The sequence below is a fragment of the Rattus norvegicus genome, chromosome 2 (assembly GCF_021556685.1).
Source record: "Rattus norvegicus strain SHRSP/BbbUtx chromosome 2, alternate assembly SHRSP_T2T, whole genome shotgun sequence".
Classification (NCBI taxonomy): Eukaryota; Metazoa; Chordata; class Mammalia; order Rodentia; family Muridae; genus Rattus; species Rattus norvegicus.
The window spans coordinates 213,716,176-213,738,762 of record NC_141535.1 but is presented as its reverse complement, the minus strand read 5'-3'; the positions used below and the strand labels follow the sequence as shown (position 1 = coordinate 213,738,762).

At 40.7% G+C, this 22,587-nt stretch overlaps 1 protein-coding gene and 1 non-coding gene across 4 annotated transcripts; both read left to right on the top strand.

Moving 5' to 3' along the window:
• The first annotated feature begins 856 nt into the window (after positions 1–856).
• On the top strand, positions 857–986 carry Rnu6atac (RNA, U6atac small nuclear). Its single transcript, XR_015679547.1, has one exon. It is a non-coding gene; the product is annotated as a U6atac minor spliceosomal RNA (small nuclear RNA).
• A 3,974-nt stretch (positions 987–4,960) lies between these two features.
• Positions 4,961–21,205, top strand: Mettl14 (methyltransferase 14, N6-adenosine-methyltransferase non-catalytic subunit). 3 transcript variants are annotated; one of them, NM_001399249.1, is given in 11 exon segments: positions 4,961–5,177; positions 7,353–7,441; positions 8,213–8,300; positions 9,706–9,786; positions 10,143–10,230; positions 14,154–14,244; positions 15,477–15,618; positions 16,290–16,382; positions 16,750–16,866; positions 17,992–18,202; positions 19,775–21,205. In NM_001399249.1, coding segments are annotated over 11 exon segments (1,371 nt in total). In that variant the 5' UTR covers positions 4,961–5,111; the 3' UTR covers positions 20,080–21,205.
• Positions 21,206–22,587: the final 1,382 nt, after the last annotated feature.

Sequence of the window (22,587 nt, the reverse complement as noted above, 5' to 3'; positions counted from 1 at the left end):
CGGAATATACAGTAAACATTTTCTTAAAACTATTAAAAAGCTACACAAAGTGAATTACGAGAAATTCAGGATTAGCCCACACTATGGACTTTGTGTTTCCCTCTGAAGTGCTTATTTTGATCTCATAATATAATTTGCATCACGGATATTAATACTGAGAAAACCAAAAGCCCTCTTTCTTGCTTTATTCCCTTTCGGTGAACCAATTTAGAAAAACATTTCACAATCTCATGGTTTGTCATTTATTTGCATAGCGTGCTATTTTACTCTACTAATGGGTTGCATTTTATAATCTTTACCCTCTCGAATTTATTTTAGCTTATGCTAGACAACTCCGTACTTTGTTTCCTCTAGTGGTCAAGAAGAGTATCTCCAAATACAAACCAAATTATCCTAAAATTACAAAAGGGTACATAGAACCAGCTGATCCTAATGTGAGGTATTTAAGAAGTGGGTGTTGGTGCTGGTGGGCTGGTTGACAGCAGTGGTGAGGGTACATGTCTGTTTAGTAGGGCTGGTGCATATCACTGAAGCCATGCCTGTGAATATTCTCCTGTAAACTTCAGTTCATGGTAGAGAGATGGTACATATGGAGATATGGAGATATGGAGACGGGGGAGGATATCCACAGACATGTGTATATTGGTTAACTCAGGATTCACACTACCCTATGGTAGTGACTCACACCCTGCCTTTCTCCTGACACCACGTGTTCTTTATAGTGATTCACTAAACCATGTCACTGGGACAGCTTATTTTAGTCAACTTTGAAATGATGGGATTATATTTTCCCACAAATGCTAGGAAGACTCGGACAGAGCAGCTATGACAGAGCAGCAGTTAGGATGTGAAACAGGAGCTGTATGAAAGGAGAGAAGTTTAGCACTCACTCCCCTTGACAAGGGTGGAAGAGGCCTGTGCGCCTGACAACAGACATATAGTTAAGGCACCGCCACCGACTGCGTGACATCTAACCACTGTGGTTTTTAGATGGAGGTCGGGGACCCTGTGGAAGAGTTAGGGGAAGGACAGAAGGCCCTCAAGGAGATGGTGACCCCACAGGATGACCAATAGTGTCAACTAACCAGGGCCCCTAGGGTTGGGGGGGATATGGGAGGTCTGCCCTCTCAGAGGTGAAGGGAAGGGGTGGGGGAGGAACTCTGGCGGGGGGGGGGAACCAGGATAGGGCAGCATTTGAAATGTAAATAAACAAACAATTTTTTAAAGAAGATAAATATCAGGTTGTAATAGAAAAACATGAAGAGCTCTCTCTCTCTCTCATTTAGGTTGCATTTGTATTAATATTGTTTGATTCTATGTGGCAGTAACAGGCTGGGAAACTTACACAACAGCAATTTATTTCTCACAGTTCTGAAAACTAGGAAACCAAACATTGTGATGCAGTCTGCATTTTTTGTTGGTTATTTAATATGATAACTTGACCACTGCATCTTCCAGAGAGCAGGGACATCACATCTGTCTTAGTTAGGTCTGTTTTCTATTGCTGTGAAAAAAACCCATGACCAAAAAGCAAGTTGAAGAGAAAAGGGTTTATTTGATTTGCACTTCTATATTGCTGTTTGTCACTGACAGAAGTCAGGGCAGGAACTCAAACAGAGAAAGAACCTGGAGGCAGGAACTGATGCAGAGGCCACGGAAGGGTGCTGCTTACTTGCTTGCTTCCCATGGCTTGCTCAGCCTGCTTTCTTATAGGGATGGCACCACCCACAATGGGCTGGGCCCTCCACATCAATGACTAATTAAGAAAATGTCTTAAAGCTCAGATCTTTTTTTTTCTTTCTTTTTGCTCTTGATAATCACTAAAATAACTTTTGGACCCTCTGTATACCAGGACATTGTGGCAAAGTGTCCCTATCTTGACTAATTTAAACCAAAGAAAGCTCAGATCTTATGGAGGCACTTTCTCAGTTAAGATTCCTTCCTTGATTGACCCCTTGTCAACTTGACACACAAACACACCATTATTAAGCCACGCCATTTCTTTCTTATCCATCCCCAAGATCTCACATTAAAAACATAAATAAGCATACATTTAAAAATAAACATTAATACAGTCTTTCACAAATTCAAACACATTACATTTTCAGTTTCTTTAAAATATGTAAAATCTCTTTAGCCTCAGGCAGACGTTTTGGACAAGGGCAGAAGCAGCCACATTCTTCACCAAAACATCACAAGAATAGTTCCTAGGCCACATTCATCTATTCTCCTCTGAAACACCTTAAATCAGGCCCCCACAGCTCAAATCATCCCCAGCACCACTGTCTTCCATTTCTCTACTACTTTGGCCCATTAAATTCTACTTAAAGCATTCAGCTGCTTTTTAAATCTGAAGTCCACATTTCTGCAAACAAAACCATGGTCAGGTCTGTCACAGCAATACCCCAGTCCCCAGCACCAACTTCTGTTTTAGTTACAGTTTCTATTGCTATGAAGAAGACACCAGGACCACAGCAACTCTTATAAAAGAAAACATTTAATTGGGGCTGGCTTAGAGTTTCAGGGGTTTAGTCCATTACTCTCATGGTGGAAATCACGGTGGCAGGCAGACATGGCACTGAAGAAGGGGCAGAGACTTCTACATCCATTCTGTAGGCAGCAGGAAGCAACTGAGACACATCCTCCAACAATGCCATACCTACTCCAATAAGGCCACATCTCCTAAGCCTATGGGAGTCCTTGTCTTTAAAACCACCACAAGGTCCTTATATGGCAGAAGGCAGGAATCTGGTGTGTGTGTGTGTGTGTGTGTGTGTGTGTGTGTGTGTGTTAACATTTCCCATAAAAACCCTTTATAAAAAGTAATGAATCCATCCAAGAGCACGGAGTCCTCATGATGCGATCACTTCCTACGTGTCCCATCGCATTCCTTTCAAGGCAGAGATTCATGGAAGCCAAGGTGCTGAGAATAAGTGACTTGAGTGTTCGGAGCACCCCCTCAAGCCTCAAGGATCATGGAGAAAGGGGGAGCAGAAAGAATGACAGACCTGAAGACAGGACATGTTTTCTGGGCATGGCACAGCCAATGAAGTCATGACCTCAGAGTTTGCAGTGACTACAGTGAGCCTACACAATACTGAGCCTATCAACATAGAATTAACAATCACGGACTGGGAAAGGGCTCATGGGGCCTCTCCTAATGAACTACAGCTATATCAATAGATTCTGAGCCAGGGACAGTCACTGTTTCTAGTTATGTACCTACTAGACGCTCACCAGGCCCCAGTGGTCGTATATACAATTCTGGTTAGACTCAGTGATTCTCAAAACAGAACAAATCTAGATAGACTAATCACCAACCAGCAAACCAAGATAAGTAAATAACCCCATAGACACGAATATGGGGAAGGGATGTATGGGGTGAATAGAGGTGTGGAAAAGACTAGAAGGTGGATGGTTGCAATCATCCGAATGAACTTAATGCATATATAAAATTGTTGAAGAAGAAATTTTAAAAATTATTTTAAAAAGTAACACCTGATTTGGGGAATTAATTTTCATCACACATTTTTGGAAGAAACTGAAACAATGTAACACATGTAACAAATGATGGGAAATGTTCTAAGATACACAATAGGCAGTTGGATATACAGGTTTGCAGATAGCAATCCTAAGGGGCTTGGAGGAAGCAGTGCAAACTATGTGCATCATCACTCTTTTAAAGCAAGTACCTACAAATGAAATTGTTTCCTCAAAGAGTCGGGATGACACCTGGACTTCATCTTCGTCTCCCTCTTCTCTCGCTTACACACACTGGTATGTTGAGAGGATGAAGTGATATACAAATAAACATGTACAGGATCTACAGATGTGTTGATGCAGTCTAGTAATTACAACTTCAGTGGTGAGAGAGCTTAAAAGTTATATCCCTTTCTTTGTAAAAACTGCAACAATTCTCTGATGGATCCCATTGACTTCATAAATACTGTATGGATCCATGGTTGTCAGTCCCGCTTCCATGCAGGAGATACATAGTTACTTTAAATGGATAGCATGCGTTGGAATGGCTACTACCCAGCTTAGAGCTTACGGGACAGAAGGAGGAGCTGCCATGTTCATTTTGAGTTTTTGTTTTTTTTGACCTTTGATCTTTCGTAGACTCCAGAGCCCACCATACTTGCTATAAGAAATGCTCAGTGAGCATCTAGTCTCAGCAGTCATGATTAGCAAATAATACAGCGGAGTTTTAAAGAGATACATGTTAACACTATACAGTCAAAATATTTTACAGTATATTTTTTGAAAATTAACATTTTTTTGTCATGTAATTCTGCTATTATGCAAGAAACTCTTGTTTGGTTGTTGTTTTCGAGACAGGGTTTCTCGGTGTAGGCCTGGATGTCCTGGAATTTGCTCTGTAAATCAGGCTGGCCTTGAACTCGGAGATCTGCCTGCTTCTACCGCTCTGTTTGCATTTATTTTAATTAATTAATATAAATGAATGACAGGGTTTCCCTACGTAACTATTGCTGTTTGTTTGCATTTATTTTAATTAATTTATTTATATAAATGGATGACGGGGTTTCATTACAAGACCAGGTTGGCTCCAAACTCCTGGATCCTCCTGCCTCAGCCTCCCAAGGCCCTCTTACTGTTGTCCTTTTACAAAAGCTCGCTAACTTGCCAAGGGTACTGAGCTAGTGAGCGTGGAGATCCAATCCTTCACAAGCTGGTCAGTACTGCAGTAAAAGAAACCCACAAGCATACCTCAAATGTTAAAAAGCCAGGGCTTACAGGCGGGTAACTGGTTAACGCGAGAAAGAAAACTTCTTTTATGAGCAGAACAAAAAACGAACCCAAACCTCTGGGAAAGAGTTAAGAACTAAGACAGCTAGAAAGCGGCTCCCCACCCGCAACCACCTCTGCATCCTTCATTGGGTGTCGTCATATGACGTCATATCGCCGGCGTCCCAGAGGCGGGATTTCCTGTCTGGGCTTAGCCTGTCTCGGGCGCGCCGGAAATCCCTCCTGAGGGACGTGAAAGTCTCCGGGTCAGAATCTCGGTGGGACGCTGTTTCCTGGTTTGGGAGGAGGGTTTGCGTTTTGGCGGGCGCGGTGTCTGTCGGGTGGTGAGAAGCAGGACCTGGGGCATGGACAGCCGCCTGCAGGAGATCCGGGAACGGCAGAAGTTACGGCGGCAGCTCCTAGCTCAGCAGGTGTGAGGCCGGGTGGGAGGGGACGTCAGTGCGCGTGCGCGGCTGCCTTTTTTTTTTTTTCACCCCCTCGTTTCTTTTTTTTTTTTTTTTTCTTTTTTTCGGAGCTGGGGACCGAACCCAGGGCCTTGCGCTTGCTAGGCCAGCGCTCTACCACTGAGCTAAATCTCCAACCCCTTCCCCCTCGTTTCTTAATTCCCGCCTGTCCTTTTTGTGAATTCTCATCGGTGTCAAGGTCTTTGTCCCGGGACTTTTATTCCCTAGTCTCCCCACCTCCTCACACGTGCTAGTCAAAGTCATTATGTAGAAGACCCACCGCTACCAGTCTTGGACTTTCTGGACCCACATTTGCGAGCACAGACTTGTGGTGGGGATAAATTTGCTAATTGTCGATGAGTGTTAGTAGTTGTAACAAGGACAAGTGGCAGTTTTAGCTCCTACATTTCACCTTCACTGGTTAAGCAATGTTTCGCGTCTTGCTTTTCGTCCAAATCAGCTTCAAATCCTTTTTTTTTTTTAAAGATTTTTTTTTTTTATTTTAAAGTGTGTGGTTTTGTCTCCGTGTGTATATGTGCCAGAGGTGTCGGATCTCCCTGGTGCTGGAGCGACAGGTAGTTGTGAGCCTCCCGATGTGGGTGCTGAGACATGAACTTCGGAAGAGCAGTGCATGCTCTTAGGCGCTGAGCCATCTCTCTAGCCCCAGCCTCACGTTACTGAGATTGGTTTTGGAGAAAGTTTGATTATTTTCTTGAGATCCTGTGGAAAGACTCACTGGAAGCAACTGAGTAAAGATTCTGCCCTTAAAACACAATCTCCCATCAACCAAACATTTGAATCCTTACTTATTCCTACTTGGAATAGGCTTCCAAGATTGTTAGGTTCTCCTTGGCCAGTCCTCACCAGAGAATTCACTAAGATCTGTCTCTCCAAACATTACTTTTCCAAACCTTTCACTTTCCTTGAAGTGAGATGAGTATGTGAGTGCTTGCCGTTTAGTGGACCACACGTGCAGGGAGTACATACTACAAGTTGTTTCACTTAAAATCTGAAGCTGTTGTCATTACCCCATGCAAACCAATATAAGTGATGGAGGGAAATGCTCAACGCTTTAGCGAGTAAATTTTAAATTTCCAATGAGTCTTTCCGCAGGCTCTCAAGAAGATAAAACAAACTTCCCTTAAAACCAATCTCACAATGTGAAGCTGGCTAGAGAGGTAGCTCAGCGATTAAGGTAGCTTGCTGTCACTTTCCATTGCTAAATCTTGGGTTCCTCAGAGAACTTTCTGAAGGATTGACTGAGATGAGATGAGAATTACAAATAGTCATGGGGAGAAAATTAGAAAATTCTAACTATAGGAAGTACATGTTCTGTCCTCAGACCAGAAAGACGTGGAGAAGATTTTTACGGAGGAGTTGAAACTGGTGTATTGGAAGAGAGCTTTTATTGGAGAAATGAAGGCAGCCCTAGGAAGCAGTAGAGAAGATTTTGTTGTTTAAAGTCAAAGCTGCTCATTTGTAGCCCTGATATTTTTGAATACCTTCTTGCCCTGGAGCTAAAGGGAACACTAAGTACTGATTTTCTTATGCCGTTTTTGTGCTTGATACTAAAGAGTTCCTCGTGCTGCCCTGTGTCCTTAGTCTGACCTGGAAGGTTTTCTGTGAATTAGTTTTATTCAGCTCAGCCTTTGTTTACATTTGTTGCATTCTGCAGAGTTTCTTCAGTGGCCATTTAAAGTTGACATTACCGTTTTTAAGCTATTAGTAAATTTTATTAAAGACTTAGCTTTTTTTTTTCTTTTTTTTCTTTTTTTCGGAGCTTAGCTTTAATGAAACTGATTGCATTTCTGTGAGAGCATGGGATAGAATATGATATATAAAGCAATTCATATGAAGTCATTTGCTTTTGGGTTATTGATAGTACTGCCAACTTGTGTTTTATTCAGAATTGGCCAAAGAGAATCATCTTAATTTCAAATATAACCAAATGCATAAAATATTTTCCAGCTGATAAAATCATTCTTAATTAAAACGATGTTCTTACCGTTCACTTACACGCCTGTTGATAGTGTGGTATGGGCGGTGTTGCTTTTATAAAATACTTGATTTATTAAAATTAGCAGCACATTTTGGGCGTGTGAACAATGCGTTGTGACCTAACTTTGGGTTCTTGCTTCCTAGTTGGGAGCTGAGAGTGCAGATAGCATTGGTGCTGTGTTAAACAGCAAAGATGAACAGAGGGAGATCGCTGAAACAAGAGAAACTTGCAGGTATGTTGACCTTTTAGTGACGTGTGTACAGTGAGAAAGGATCATTCGTGTAAGTTTCTGTTGTGACGTATTTATGAGGGTTATTTTGGGGGAATGAGACAGTCCCGCTCTGTAGCCCATGTTGTCCTCACACTTGCAGCACCTCTGCCTGAACCTCTTGAGAACTAGAATCTCCCATAAGGGTTGATTTTTTTAATAAATAACTAATTGCAGGTTTGAATGTGTTCTTAAGAAAACTGTGAAAATGAAGATTTTTTGGAAATAGTTTTTAATGTCAGGTTGAAATTATTAAGTCTTTGTGAAAATACTGGGTTCGTATTTATAAAATAGGTGGAAGTGAAATGTTATACTAAGAATTAGCTTACATACCATAAAAACTGTTAAATTATAAATTACAATTTTATGAAAATGTACTTCAAACGTGGTATTCAACTGATAATTCAGAAAACATTTCATAATTTTTTATTCTGAATTTTCGGTTCTATCAGTTTAGCTTTCAGAGCATAGTATAAAATTATGTAAACTAATATATGAAACACTATTTAAAAGTTTCTCCTCATAATAAGTCTTTATACTAGCTTATTTTTTTCACTTGGTTGCTTTCTTATAAATAAAGCTACAAGTATTGCCTTTGGCTTTTGGATGTTTTATAGGTAAGTAGACATTTAATCAGGAAACATTTGGCTTCGCTTCTGTAACTTGTTAATAATACAAGCAGATGCATGTGCACCTTCTGTGCGCTCCTTAAGACAGCTGCGGTTGAATTCCCAGGGCTTCCTATGATACTTCTGCTCCAAATTCAAAACGGAAGTGTCTGGATGAAGGAGAGACGGATGAAGATAAAGTAGAAGAATATAAGGCAAGTAGAAAATGAGGTAGTTTTATACATGTTTGAGAAAAAAGTTAATCCTAATAGATTTGTCTCATTTAGAGAGCTGAACTGTAAGATCCTAAAATCCTTATGAGTAACATTTATCTGCTCAGTTAAAGACTTATATCAGGGGGTTGGGGATTTAGCTCAGTGGTAGAGCGCTTGCCTAGCAAGCGCTAAGGCCCTGGGTTCGGTCCCCAGCTCCGAAAAAAAGAAGAAGAAGAAGAAAAAAAAAAGACATATCAGTTTGCTCATTTTATGTATGTGTATGCCATGATTGTACCATATGCATGCCTGGCCAGGCCAGTTGTTATATCCTGAGGTTCACAACTATATAAAGCCTTTGGTGAGCTTTCTTTCCCAGTAGCCTACTTTTCAGCCTTATACAAGCTAACCAGCAGGGAGGATGCTTTCTGGTTGGTTCTAGCTTGATTTCTCAAGTCTTATGACTCAAATATGTCTATCTTTGGCAATAAGGTCTACTATCAGGTTCTGGTGGGTGATCAGAAACAATGGCAATAGCCTATTCTGCAGGGTTATCTTGATACCCTGACCAACAATTCAAGGGAAGGTTTCTCACACTGACATTGGGATTTTTATTTGGCAATCTATGACTTCTGGAAGAGGCATTTCCTTTGTGTAGAGTAACTCAAGTTAAGCTCCTTTCTATATATGTATTTAAATATCTTATAAAATAGTACATTTCCACGTGACTTTTTCAAACACCCTTAATACTAGTTAAACCCCTGCTTCCCAGCCTGTAAAACCCCTCCCAACTTCCTATCCACTTAGCAAAACCTGAATTTGGTTTCCAACATCCATCCATAGGTACCAGCACTCACATGTTCATACCATGAACTCTTGCAGGGGACCTGGATTCAGTTCCTAACACCCACATGGTACCTGACAGCCGTCTGTTACTCCAGTTCCAGGAGATCTGAGGCCCTCTTCTGACCTCCTGAGGGCAAAACACTCAAAACCATAAAATAAATAAATCAACAAAATTTTTTTTTAAAAAAGTAAATCTAAATGTAATGCTAATATAAACATATCTGAGGGGAATAAAACACTCTTAAGATGCAATAATTTACTATATAAACATAAATGTATATATAAAATATATGTAAAGAAAAATATGAATATGTATATATATGCATGTGTGTGTCTGTGTGTGTCTGTGTGTATGTGTGTGGTGTGTGTTATGGTTTTTTTTGGGGGGGGGCACAGGATTTTTCTGTATAGCCCTGGCTGTCCTGAAACTCACTCTGTAGACCAGGCTAACCTTGAACTCAGACATCTGCCTGCCTCTGCCTCCCGAGTGCTAGGATTAAAGAAGTTCCACCACATCTAAATGTATATATTTTAAATACTTTCTTCATCTTCCCTTTTCAAGGATGAACTAGAAATGCAACAGGAAGAAGAAAATTTGCCATATGAAGAAGAGATTTACAAAGATTCCAGTACCTTCCTTAAGGTAAAACAAAGACTTTTCAAGTCTTAGAACTTTCACATTTGAGCTCTATGCTGTAAAGGACCTCATTTTCTTGAGGAGTTTTTCAGTTTTTGAGAGATCTCTGTATGAAAACAAAGATCCTAAGTTACTCGTGAAATATTCTGATTATTTAGATATTTAGCCTATAATAGTGGTGTATTTATATCAGAATCTGTTGATAAGTAATGTTTTAGTTTTTCAGTGTAGTTTTTAGTGTTTTCAAATATTAGTGCTTTTTCAATGTCATACTTTGTACAGCTTCATAATAAAGACACACGAAGTTAGTGTATCTGCCATGAGAGTGCATATTGTTTATTTAATTTTAACCATTTCTTTAGGGAACGCAGAGCTTAAATCCCCATAATGATTACTGCCAGCATTTTGTAGACACTGGACATAGACCTCAGAATTTCATCAGGGATGTAGGTATGTCAGCTTTACTTGGACTCTCCTGTATACAGTATCGCTATATGCATGTGATCTATGCAAGTTATACATTATCCTAATAAAACCTTTTTCAGGGTTGACGTTCACCTTTGGGTCTCAGTGCTTCTAGTCTACCTTCCTTGCCTTTAAGCAATGCTGTGTCTCTCTATTTTTTTTTTTAAACATAGTTTATATGCCTTGTAATTAACCCATCGAAAGAATATAATTCAGAGTTCTTTTAATGCAATCATTAGCAGTCAGTTTTAGAGCATTTGCTTCTCAAAGGAAGCTCTGTACCATTAGCAGTGAAGCCACATTTCTTACTTTAACCTGCCCTCTGGACTTAACCACTAATCTCTTTCCTTTCTTGGTAAGTCTGGCCATTCCAGACATTTCATATAATTGAGCTCATACAACATGGGGCTTTTTGTGAGTGCCTTCTTTGACTTAACACAGTGTTTTCAAGGGTTATTAATACTGTAGCATGTATCAATATATCTTATTTTTCTCAAATAATAGTCTGTGTGATGAGTGAATCACTTAGGTTTGCGTAGGCATGTACTCAGTTTTCTTCAGGGGATAGAGTTGGTGGGCCATGCAATTCTTTAAATAGGATTTTTTAAAGGTGTGCTGATTCTGTGTTCTGACTTTTGGAGGTTCCACCCCCAAAGGTGTTAATCCTGCCATGGCATTTCACTTTCCTATGAGTATAGTATGAAAATAAGTCTCCTTACCTTGTGTGCTACTGTCAGTTTTCACTGTAGCCATTCCAGTGAGTGCTCAGTATGGCATTGTAGATTGATTTTTTGTGATTGTATTGTTGTTGTGATTTTTAAAAATGTGTATGAGTGTTTTGTCTGCATTTGTGTGTATCACTTGCATGTCTTTGAAAGGCCAGAAGAGGACTTAAGTCCCCTGAACTGGAGTCATATTTGCTTGTGTTTATGAGCCACCATGTGGGTGCTGGAAACCACATGTATCCTCTACAAGAGTTGCCAGTGTTCTTAACCACTGAGCCATCTCTCTAGCCCCGTGATGTTTTAAAATACAGTTTTATTTGAGAACTTCAGTTATGAGCACTGTATATACACTCCCCAAGCTTCTCCTGTAACCCCCCTCCATTCGTGTTCTCTAGTTGTTATATGTACATGTATGTGTACTCAGTTTTGCTTTTAAGTGCTCGTGACCAGAGCTATGCACATACTGTGTGGTAGCTCGCTCCTAGAGGAAACTAATTCTTCCTGTCTCAGGTGGTGGCACTGAGTGGAATTTCCCACGTCCAAGTCCACTGGTATTGTCATTATGCTGGTCCTGTTCAGGCAGCCATGTTGTTGAGAGTTCACAGGTGCACTTCCCCTATTGTGTCTAACAGTAGATGAGCAACAGCTGACCCTCCGGCCCATCCATGATTTCTCCTGAGCCTTAGATGCAATGGTTGTATTGTAGATACATAGTTGGAGTTGGACACCCCACAGCCCCCTCTTCTCTGCCATTTGACCAGTTGTAGATCTCTGTAACAGTCTCAATTTGTTTAAAAAAAGTTTCTTAGATATGGGAGTGAGAGCCACTCTTACCTGTGAGTATAAGATAGTTTAGAATACAGCTAGAAATTATATTAGTTTAGAAAAATGACAATAGGTTCTCTCAGGTCTGAGGCCACTGGTCACAGTAGTTGACTAGATTTACAGTACTAGGCAAGGACGAATTCCCTCCTATCCAGAGGGCCTTAAGTATGACTAGATGACTGTTCGTGACCCCCAAAATGTAAGTGCCATTACTGTAGCACTGGGGTGTCTTGCCAGGCCCATCTCTGCTGTGGAGCATGGCCTTTAGATCTGGGTAGCACTGCTATTTGCTCCTCTCCCTCGAAGCTTGTAGCATCTCTGAATACTGTGAGAGCTGTTCCTCAGGGAGGAGGCTTCCAGGCCAGTTCCAGCCTCATCCTCCCAAGTCCAGAGTGTGGTGTCAGGAGTCATAACTTAATGTTTAGAAAGGTTGGTACACACGATCTGTTTGTGGTTGGTTGTTTTCTGATTTGGTTTGGTTTGGTTTTAGTTTTTTAAGATAGTTTAATGTGTAGCTGAATTTGGCCTCAACTTTCTATCTCCCAAAGTGAACGTCCTTTTGCCTTAGCCTCTGAATACCAATGATTACGAGTCTCTGCCATCAATCCCACAGTCTGTTGTGGTTTTGATCTGTATTTTCTTGACAAGTAATGGTGTTGGTGTCTTATAGACATTTTGGCCCACTTAAATATCTTTTAAGTGATAACCACATAGTTTGCTTATATTATACCTTTTTGTCTTTTTCCTATTGAATTTTAAAAGTTCTTTGTATTTTCTGTACACACATACAATTTATAAATATTTTCTCTCTGCTAATTATCATAGTAGCACAGGAACTTAAATGTGATATGATTAAATTTTGCAGCTGCACGCATCATCACTCATGAAGAATTGACTTAAATGTGATTTTTAATGTATTGCTTTTCTTAGTATTAGGGTGTGAACTCAGGGCCTTGTAAATGCTAAGTAAGTGTCAAGCCCTATTTTATTTTATGATTTGAGACTGGGTCTATGTATGTTGCCTGAACTGACTGTGAACTTGCTATGTGACCCAGGCAAGCCTCTAACTTATGATCCTTTTGTTTCAACCTGTTCAGTGACTGAGATTACACAAATTTGCCACCATGCCAGGCTCTAATTTTAATGTTTTTATAAGTAGAATTTTAGAGATAGCATTAAAAAGTTAGAATAAATTGCATACTTATATTTGAATATAAACTCATTTCTTAAGATGCCTGCTTTCCTAAGATAAAGATGTATGTAAAAGTATTATAAATTGATAAGAGTTTGTATTGATATATTTTGTCAAATGGAGATTTGAATTAACTAAGAACTAAAATGCCTTATGTTGCAGCAGCAAAAAAACAAAAACGAAAAAAGCCCACTGAGTACTTTTTAATGATAGCATGATAAAAGGTACCTGATTTCTCCAAGACCTTAAGGCCAAGAAACAAGGAAGGGGGCTGACCATAAATTCCCATGTATACCACAGATCTGTTCATCAGATCATCAGGGAAGACAGGTTTCAGATTGCTGCAGGTTCTACCTTCTGTTTTGTAGATGATAAGGGCTGACTGTTGTATTCAAACCTGGCAGCAATGCAGTCTTCAGACATTTTTTATTTTATGTGATCTAAATCACCGATTGAGGAAGTTTTATGATTTTTTTTTCTACTTTTACTCTTCCTGTTAAAGACTTGGAGCTTTTCAACGTATGTTTATTACTTTTAATTAGGCGTCTGTGCCTGTATGTGGGTGTGCTCATATGTATGTGTGTGCGTGGGTATGCTCACATGACTGCCTGTGTGTGGGTATGCTCACATGACTGCCTGTGTGTGGGTATGCTCACATGACTGCCTGTGTGTGGGTGTGCTCACATGTGTGCGTGTGTGTGTGGGTATGCTCACGTGTGTGTGTGTGTGTGTGTGTGTGTGTGTGTGTGTGTGTGTGGGTATGCTCACATGACTGCCTGTGTGCATGGGTATGCTCACATGACTGCCTGTGTGTGGGTGTGCTCACATGACTGCCTGTGTGCCCTCAGAGGCCGGAAGAGGATGTCAGATCCTCTGGACCTGGAGTTACAGGCAGTCATGAGCCATCGATGTGAATGCTGAGACCCAAACTAGGGGCCCTTGGAAGAGCAGCTGATCCATCTCTCTGCCCACATGCTTTTAGTTTTTCAGTTAAGGTGTTTTATATAATTTATTTTCTTATCAGTATTTCTTATGTATGGAAAGCAAGTAAAAATGAACTGCTGATTCTAATTTAAAGGATGGAAAGGAGGAGTCATAACTTTTGTATCGTCAGTGTTAACGTCAGTTGAACTGAAATGGAGAGTTGACTGTTCTTTCCTTCTTAGGCCTAGCCGACAGATTTGAAGAATACCCTAAACTTAGGGAGCTCATCAGACTGAAGGATGAGCTGATAGCTAAGTCAAATACTCCTCCCATGTAAGTAGTTCAATGCTCTCTCCTGCCAACTCTGGCTCGCATTAGTCTGTTTACTCCATAACCTTATTCTTATTTTCAGTGAAATACATTGTTTTGGAACTGGTTCAAGTCTGTAGTGGCTGCTTATTGACCTTAGGTAGTTTAGGAGCCTGTGAATTCTGACACAGTCTTCATCTGGAAGGTAGAGATGCCCTCTCCTGGGGCTGGGCTACTTGGAACTGCCTTGCAAATGCCTGACTCATGGTGCTTTGCTACATGTCTTTTTTTTTTTTTTTCCGCTTCAGAGTTGGGGAATCACTGCACTACATAGGCAGGCCGTCTCCACTCAGTAGAGCTTGTTGGGAGCAAGTCTGGTGCTCTCCCTGTGACCTGGATGACAGGAAAATTCAGAGATGACGATGACTTCATTATAACCTGTGACTTTTCAGTCTAAGCATTAAAAGTCCATAAGCCTTAAAAACAAAAGAAAAATGTGTCTTGGATTGGGCTGTATGAGTAAACATCTTTCCTGTCCAGTGATGCGTACCAGATGATCTGAGTTCAAAACCCACAACCGAAGTAGAGGTGGAAGGAGAGAAGCCACTGACTGCACAGAGTTGCTCTCTGACCACCGTATGCATATGACCTGTACACCACCCTCCCTCCAGTGATATGAAATTAATGTTTTCTTCAAAAGTGTCCTTGGACTTAAAATACTTCCATACTGTGTGAAAATAACGTCATCAAAGGCTAGTAGTAATTTTCATTAGGAAGTGTGAAAACACTGTTAATATAAATATTTTTATTAATGAATAAACTAATAAAATGAAATCATGTCCATATTTAGAAATTCTGTATTTCTAAAGGAGGAATTTGAAACTTAGATGTCATTTTTCCAACCTAATTAATGGTATTCTTGTCATAATAATTATATATAATATTAAAATCAAAATAGGTTAGAGATCACATGGTGTAGATTTTCAATGTAAATATAAGTGAAGAGTTTATTCTGGCTATACAGGAAGAGAAATATGCTTTTGTCTTTCATTGTAAATATCTTCATGCCCTAAGGAAGACATTATGATGATATAAAGCCTTCATTAAAACAAAAGACCTACTAGTAAAAGCTAATTAGTAATTAGCTCCTGGTTATCTTATAATGTTTGGCAATAGTTATCAAATAATATTGGGTAAGGAATTTCCTTCATTACCACCAGAAATATTTCAAAATCCTCCCCGTCCCCTTTTCTTAGGTACTTACAGGCAGACATAGAAGCCTTTGACATCAGAGAATTGACACCCAAGTTTGATGTGATTCTTCTGGAGCCTCCTCTGGAAGAATACTACAGAGAGACCGGCATCGCTGCAAACGAGAAGTGCTGGACGTGGGACGATGTACGGTGACACGCTACACATTGTAATGGGGCGTTCCCATAGGGGACACGCGTATTTGTCCAGAAAGTGGGGTCATGAGTACACATATGGCTCCTTAGGAGCTTAGTCTTCTGTGACAGTCACTAAGGCTTCGAAGGTTTTAATGAGGTTCGTGAGATCCTCTGGTTGGCATGAGGGCTGGACTAGACAGAGGGCAGTAAGTAGGAACCGAGGGAAGGCCGGAGACTTAGGAATACTCACATGTAAGAGAAGAGTCCTGCAGATACCTGGACAGAAGTGGTCCTCCTGCCTCAGTCACCCCAAACTGTCTGTGGACATAAGCGCATAGGACATTTCATTTTGTCAGTAACTTTGGGCTCTTTTAACTTCTGGTTAACTAACTCTGCTTCTTTTATTAGTTCTGTAATAAATTCTATAGTTCTGTAAGTGTACTTTTCTGTGAACTCTTTCTATGTATATGTCTTATTGCACATGTATGTGTGTGGATTGTATGTAGAATAACAAAAACAGCATATCAAAGTAGGTTCAGACATAGAATTTACTTTCTATGCTATTTCCTAGATTATCTGAAGAATACATTTGTAGAGATCCTAATAAGTCTCAGTAGTTATTCTTTGGATTTATGGTAAGTGGGATACATTTGATATTGTATTGGTTTTTATTTCTTCTAGATCATGAAGTTAGAAATCGATGAGATCGCAGCACCTCGGTCATTTATATTTCTCTGGTGCGGCTCTGGGGAAGGATTGGACCTTGGGAGAGTAGTAAGTTGGTGTTTATGTTTCGTTCTGAATTCTTTCTCAGGTGGATTCTTAAGTTAATTAGGAAAAGAACATAAAATATTTTAGAGACTACAGGATTTATGTGCTTTTTTGCCTTGGGTTTTGACTAATTTAAAAATAATGATATAGAAGCATAAGGTACTTTATTTTGAAATATATAACATTGTATATTATATTTGGTCACAGCAACAAGAAATGTAACATGCAGATATCTAAACGGTATTTAACATCTGTATCATGCTTATATTTCTTCTGTGTCTGCTTAGAAATTTGGTATCCCTCTGTTAAACTTCTTAATTCTGGTTATTCTAAGTAGTTTTTAAAGTTTTGATTTTGAAATTATTTCTAGTGTTTGCGAAAGTGGGGTTACAGAAGATGTGAAGATATTTGTTGGATTAAAACCAATAAGAACAATCCTGGAAAGACAAAGACCCTAGATCCAAAGGCCGTTTTCCAGAGGACAAAGGTGTTGTCTTTTTTGTCTTGTTTTCTTTATTGTCATTCTCTTAAACTTTATTATATTACTATATACTGTGAAGTTAATTTTAGCAGCATTAATTTTTATGCTCGTAAAGTGGTGTGAGCGTCACAGAAGTACACACAAGAGTCCTTATAAGTGTCTCCTTCCTGTCCTGGACCTGCACACTGTGCGAGACAGTGGGTTTCCGTGTACTGTAACCTATGCATTTCCAGTTAGGGCATGCTCTGATACGCCCAGCTCGCAGAAGTTTTCCTTTGTATAAGCTCAGGAAGAAGACATGGCGGTGGGACTCAATAGCTGACATTGGAGTCAAGCTTGTCTGATCTGACCTTGGCTTTTATACTAGAACCGCTAGGATTCCCACTGCATGTGACTGCCCCGCTCGCTTGAGCTGAAAGCGTTTTGCATATTACACTTTGGAGGCCACCAGAGGGAGCCTGTGTCTTACCAGGTTCTCTTGGACTAGGTCACTACCTGACAGCATTTAGGAAATCTCCAGGTTGGTGATGCTGTGGGATTGCTGAGAGAGAGGGGTGCCTTTCTCCTTACCCTATTGCCTAGCACTTGTGTCCTTCCTGTTACCACACGTGTCCTTCCTGTCTGCCCAGTCTTGAGTTTCGCCTCCTTTTATAAGCATGCTATAGTAAGTAAGCAGTTTTCTTAACTGTATGAGCCACCCGGGGGACCATTGGAACCCCAAAGTTCTAGCTTCTTGGCGGTAAGTGTGTGTCCTGAAGGTGGAGTGCTGTCTTAGGGTAACATGCCTTTCTCTAGCCATCAGGGTCTGCACGGATGGGGTAGGTTGTGTCCTACCTGAACCGATGTGGAGCAGCCGCAGTGGGAGGGGAGGAGAAATGATGTGCTGTGGGAAGCCCAGCACACTCGTGTCAGAAGCGAAGTAGGATTTTGAAAGTATTTGAGACTGTGTTTTCCTGTTTACTTGGCCGTTGTCTGAGAGCCAGAGATCTAGAATTTTCTGTCATGGTTTTACCATTAAACTCTATCCCGACGATCCATAGAGTGAAAGTTGTTTTAGAACTGTTAGAAACGTTAAATGCTGTGAGACCGTGATTGTTGGTAATGAGAGTCTGTTGGTGTGGTTTGTCATAGGAGCACTGCCTTATGGGGATCAAAGGAACCGTGAAGCGAAGCACAGATGGGGACTTCATTCATGCTAATGTTGACATTGACTTAATTATCACAGAGGAACCTGAGATTGGCAACATAGAAAAGCCCGTGGAGATTTTTCACATAATAGAGCACTTTTGTCTCGGTAGAAGACGCCTTCATCTCTTCGGGAGGGACAGCACTATCAGGCCAGGTAAGGCCTCAGTTTTGAAAAAAGACAGTGTCATCATTCTTTAGATGTGGATTCTAAGGTACAGGACGTAGTAGTGTGTAAAGTAAGTCTTATATATTTGATTCCTCTTCTCTATACCTCACATGTGAGCAGTTTTATCTTATCAAACCGAGAAGGCAGAGAATGCCCATACACTCTCTGCCTCCCCCCATCCTCGGTAGTTCTCATAACTACAAAAGTCCATAATTTATATTAGGATTGATATTGCTGGTGTCTATGGATTTAAATGAGTTGGTTATGGTGTATGCCTACCATTGTAATGTTACAGTGAGAACGTTTTCTGCCTTCTGCTCCACTTAGTTTTTAACACCATAATTATCCGAATATTTGGGAGCATTGTGAGGTTTGTGTGTGTGTAGTAAGGTCGGGGCACTTGCCGTACGTATCGCCTCACTTCTTTGTACTGGGAAATTATGCTGTTCTGAAGTGTTCAGTTGTTCCCTTAGCTAAGCTATGCATTGCTATGTCCTGGATTCCTCACTGTACGGTCTGTGGGCTTTTTCCCCTCACTCTTCCCTGGCCTTCATAACCTCCGCTCTAGTCTCTGCATCTTCCAGATGCACGGTTTGTTTCCACCTGTAAATGAGAATATGTGGTATGTGTTCTTTGCCTGATTTACTTCAGTTAGCATAATGCCCTCCAGTCCCATTCTAGCAATGGGATACATGGCATTCAGTTTACCCATTCCTCCATCAGTGGACACACACCTAGGTCACTGCTGTGTGAGCCGTACCACAGGCTGGTTTTAGTTCCTTTAGGTGTGTACCCGGAGTAGGGGCTCCGGCTGCTGTGGCGCCTCTCCTAGTTCTTTGAGAAACCTTCATAACGTGTTCCATAATAACTACTGTAATCCACCTCCCTCTCAGTAGCGTGTGGGAGTTCCACTTCCTGCAGCCTCCCCAGCCATACCGGTCCTTTCCCCTTTGATCACAGCTGTTCTGACTGAGGGGAGTTCTGACCGCAGCGAGATGATACCTCACTGTGCTTTTGTTTGCTTAGTTATCAGTAGTGGTGTACATTTTTTTCACAGACTTGGCTATGTGTGTATCTCCTTGTGAGAAAACTCATTGCCTGTGGAAAGACGGCATGAGAAGGGGCAGCATGGCTGTTTGGATCCTAGACCTGAGAAATGAGGACATTTTGTATAAAAGAAAAGCACATTTTCCTTCGTCAAGACTTAATGAGAAAACCAGTAGCCTCATTTTCATAAGTAGGAAAGATATATGTATATATTTTCTCAAATTTTTACCCAGCCCAAACATTTGTGTATTGAAATATCTTTTATAAGTGGTATTCTAACAACATAATAGATAAGGAACGGTTTGGATGACATGTAACATAAGAATGAGAAACAAGGTGTGTGTATACAAAACTTTTACAATATGGGTGACCGTTGGTGTGGTACACTGTATACTAGAGGTGTGGCTGTGTGTGTAACAGCCATCTTTGAGAATGTGTTAAGGACTTAGCTCCTAAAGGACCAACAAAAGAGCAAGGAGATGGAAATGTTTTCTGTTTCCCCCCTTGTTTCAGGCTGGCTCACAGTTGGACCAACGCTTACAAATAGTAACTACAATGCAGAAACCTACGCGTCCTACTTCAGTGCCCCCAATTCATACTTGACTGGATGTACCGAGGAAATTGAGAGGCTTAGACCGAAGTCACCTCCTCCCAAATCCAAGTCTGACCGTGGTGGTGGAGCTCCCAGAGGTGGAGGGAGAGGGGGAACATCTGCTGGCCGTGGTCGTGAACGAAATCGATCCAATTTCCGAGGAGAAAGAGGTGGCTTTAGGGGGGGTCGTGGAGGGACACACAGAGGTGGCTTTACACCTCGGTAGCTGTTACAAACGCTTAACAGTGTCCCCTCTGATCTTTTTTGTGAAGACTTGCTTCAGAACTCACTCCCAGCTTGCACTTTGCTTTAGTTTCTCATGCTGCCAGAAAGACCTTAGCCACCCACCCCCACCCCTAGGTCCTTGCAGTTGTCACAGACTGTGGTTCTGCTCAGGGTAAGTCACATGTGTGCAACACTCAGTCATGGGCTTGACTGATTTCACTCAAGGCTTTGGCTTCTTGGAAATAGGAGCGCAGTGGAGCACCTCTCAGAGGAGGATGGCAGGAATGGTGCTCTTTCCTTGTCGTGGCTGCCGCAGCCGCAGTAGGAGACTGGGAACCTGGGCAGAGCAGAACTGAGAGAGGCGGTCACCCTTTTTGGGGCCTTTAATGTTTTCTTGTTAAAACACTAAAAAGATGTAGTCCCCCCCCCCCTTTTAAATTCTAAAAAATAACATGAAGTATCATTTGAGTACTGAAGACTCAGAGATGAAATGAAGTCACTTTCTTCCAGATCTGAATCTGACGGGGCTGGAGCCCTCAGGGAAGGTAATGGAAGAGGCAGAGCTTCCTAGATTTAAAACAAAAGCAAAACAAAAACCAAAGTTATCATAATGTAAATAACAGCTGCAGATGACATATAATCATGCTTCTTAAGAAGCAAGAGGAGGCAGGCACGTGTCAGGTCGGAGGGCTGTGTGTGATCTTGAACTTGGACTGACCTTCTAAGACAATTCATATTTCTTAGCAAAGGTAAAAACAGATTTGCTGGGGGGAGGGATGGTTCAAACAATCTAGAAAATAAACGCTTGATGATGAGGAAATGACATACATCTTTAAAGTTGTTATTGAACAAAATTTAGGTAAAAGCAATTATAGAAACCCTAAGGATACAGCTTGAGAGATGGGGTTGCAGTTGCCTTTGATTAGAGCTGTGTGGTGCAGATGTCTCTGCAGGGCTGATGTTCGGATCTCTTGGCTGTGGAAAGCTTCATACTGTTGTTTTTCTACACCTTAAGTCATGTTTGAATGGATTTGGCTATGCCAGATGAGATAATATCATTATTGTTCATGGTAACTCCTTTTTTTATTTTGCTATACTTTTCTAATAAAAAGTTTAAACCTTTGAAATGAGTTTGTTTTCCTTAAATGCAGTTACTATTGTTACCAAATGAAAAGGGACCAACCTAAAGTGACATCTGAGTTCCACTTGTCAGATATGGTCTCATGGACAGCCACGGAAATACAGTTGGAAGGCCTTACACTTTAAATGCTTGATGAGTTTGGCTCTCACAGGTGGTTAGAATATTTGCTGTGGTGGTGTTTTTAATTTCAGTAATTATAAATTATCCAAAGGCAGGGCTGTGTGTCAGATTTGACCTGTAAGGAGGGGATAGGAACTCCCATTTGTTCAGTCTGACTAAGGAATATCCCTTCCCCGCACATCAGATTCTTGTGTTCCCATTCTGAGCATAAAAGACAGCAACAATCTGGTGCGAAGCAAGATTTGCGGCTTCATAACATTCATAAGAAACTAACATTTCTTCAGCAGAAGACTCATTTCCTGGATGATCATATTGCTGCTGCTCCCAAACCCTCCATCACGTACTCAGATAGGAACATTGCTGGTTATACTGCACAGAGAAACAAGTAACTCCTTTAGTCTAAGTGGTTTGGACAACGTTTTCCAGTACACATTTTCTCTAGATCTAGACAGAATGTTCACATGATTAATACATGCATGTCTTACAGATCTTTATTACTGAAGATGCTTACAAACAGGGACAGTTAGATGAGGTGGATCTCTCCCAGACACTTGAAGAGGATTCAGAATCCTGAAAGTTTAACAGTGTAAAGTACACACATAACCAAGTATATACGGCTGGATTGAAGTAGGCCAAGAGTCTGCTCCATATTAGAATAATTGTTTTAGGCACAGTTTATCTAAATTTTAAGCACAGGAATATTTGATTCAACGTACTTTCTCCTATTTATATTCTTTGTTTTTTCTTTGATGATTTTCTTCCATTCCTAAGAAATCGGAGCAGCACAGAGTACCTTAATAAATGCCTTTGCCTTGAATCTATAAATAAAAGGATGATTGAGAGCTCATGACCTGGTTAAGGAGGTTATCCTTTGCCATCAGTAGCTAATGGTCACACAGAAAAAAGTGGTAAGTTTGATGTTAAGTTGAAATCACCCCAATTTTTAGAAGTTGACAAATGATAGTTTGCATCCTTTGCTTGTATTTTCTTCTCATGAAGTTTCTCCAGTTAGGTGAGGATGCCATTCATTCTTGTTTCAAATTCTGGCTTCTAAATACTGAGTGGCCAAATTTACTCAGGAGGGGAAAACATGTCATTTGGGAAAAGAAACCATTACCTTTGAAAGTTTAAGGATCCATGATTTGCTGAAAAATGATACCCGGGACTCAGTTAGTATGTAAGTGCTTTATTCTGCAGAAGTCCAGCATGCTGGGGTCTCCCATTACCAACATAGACAACCAAATGAGC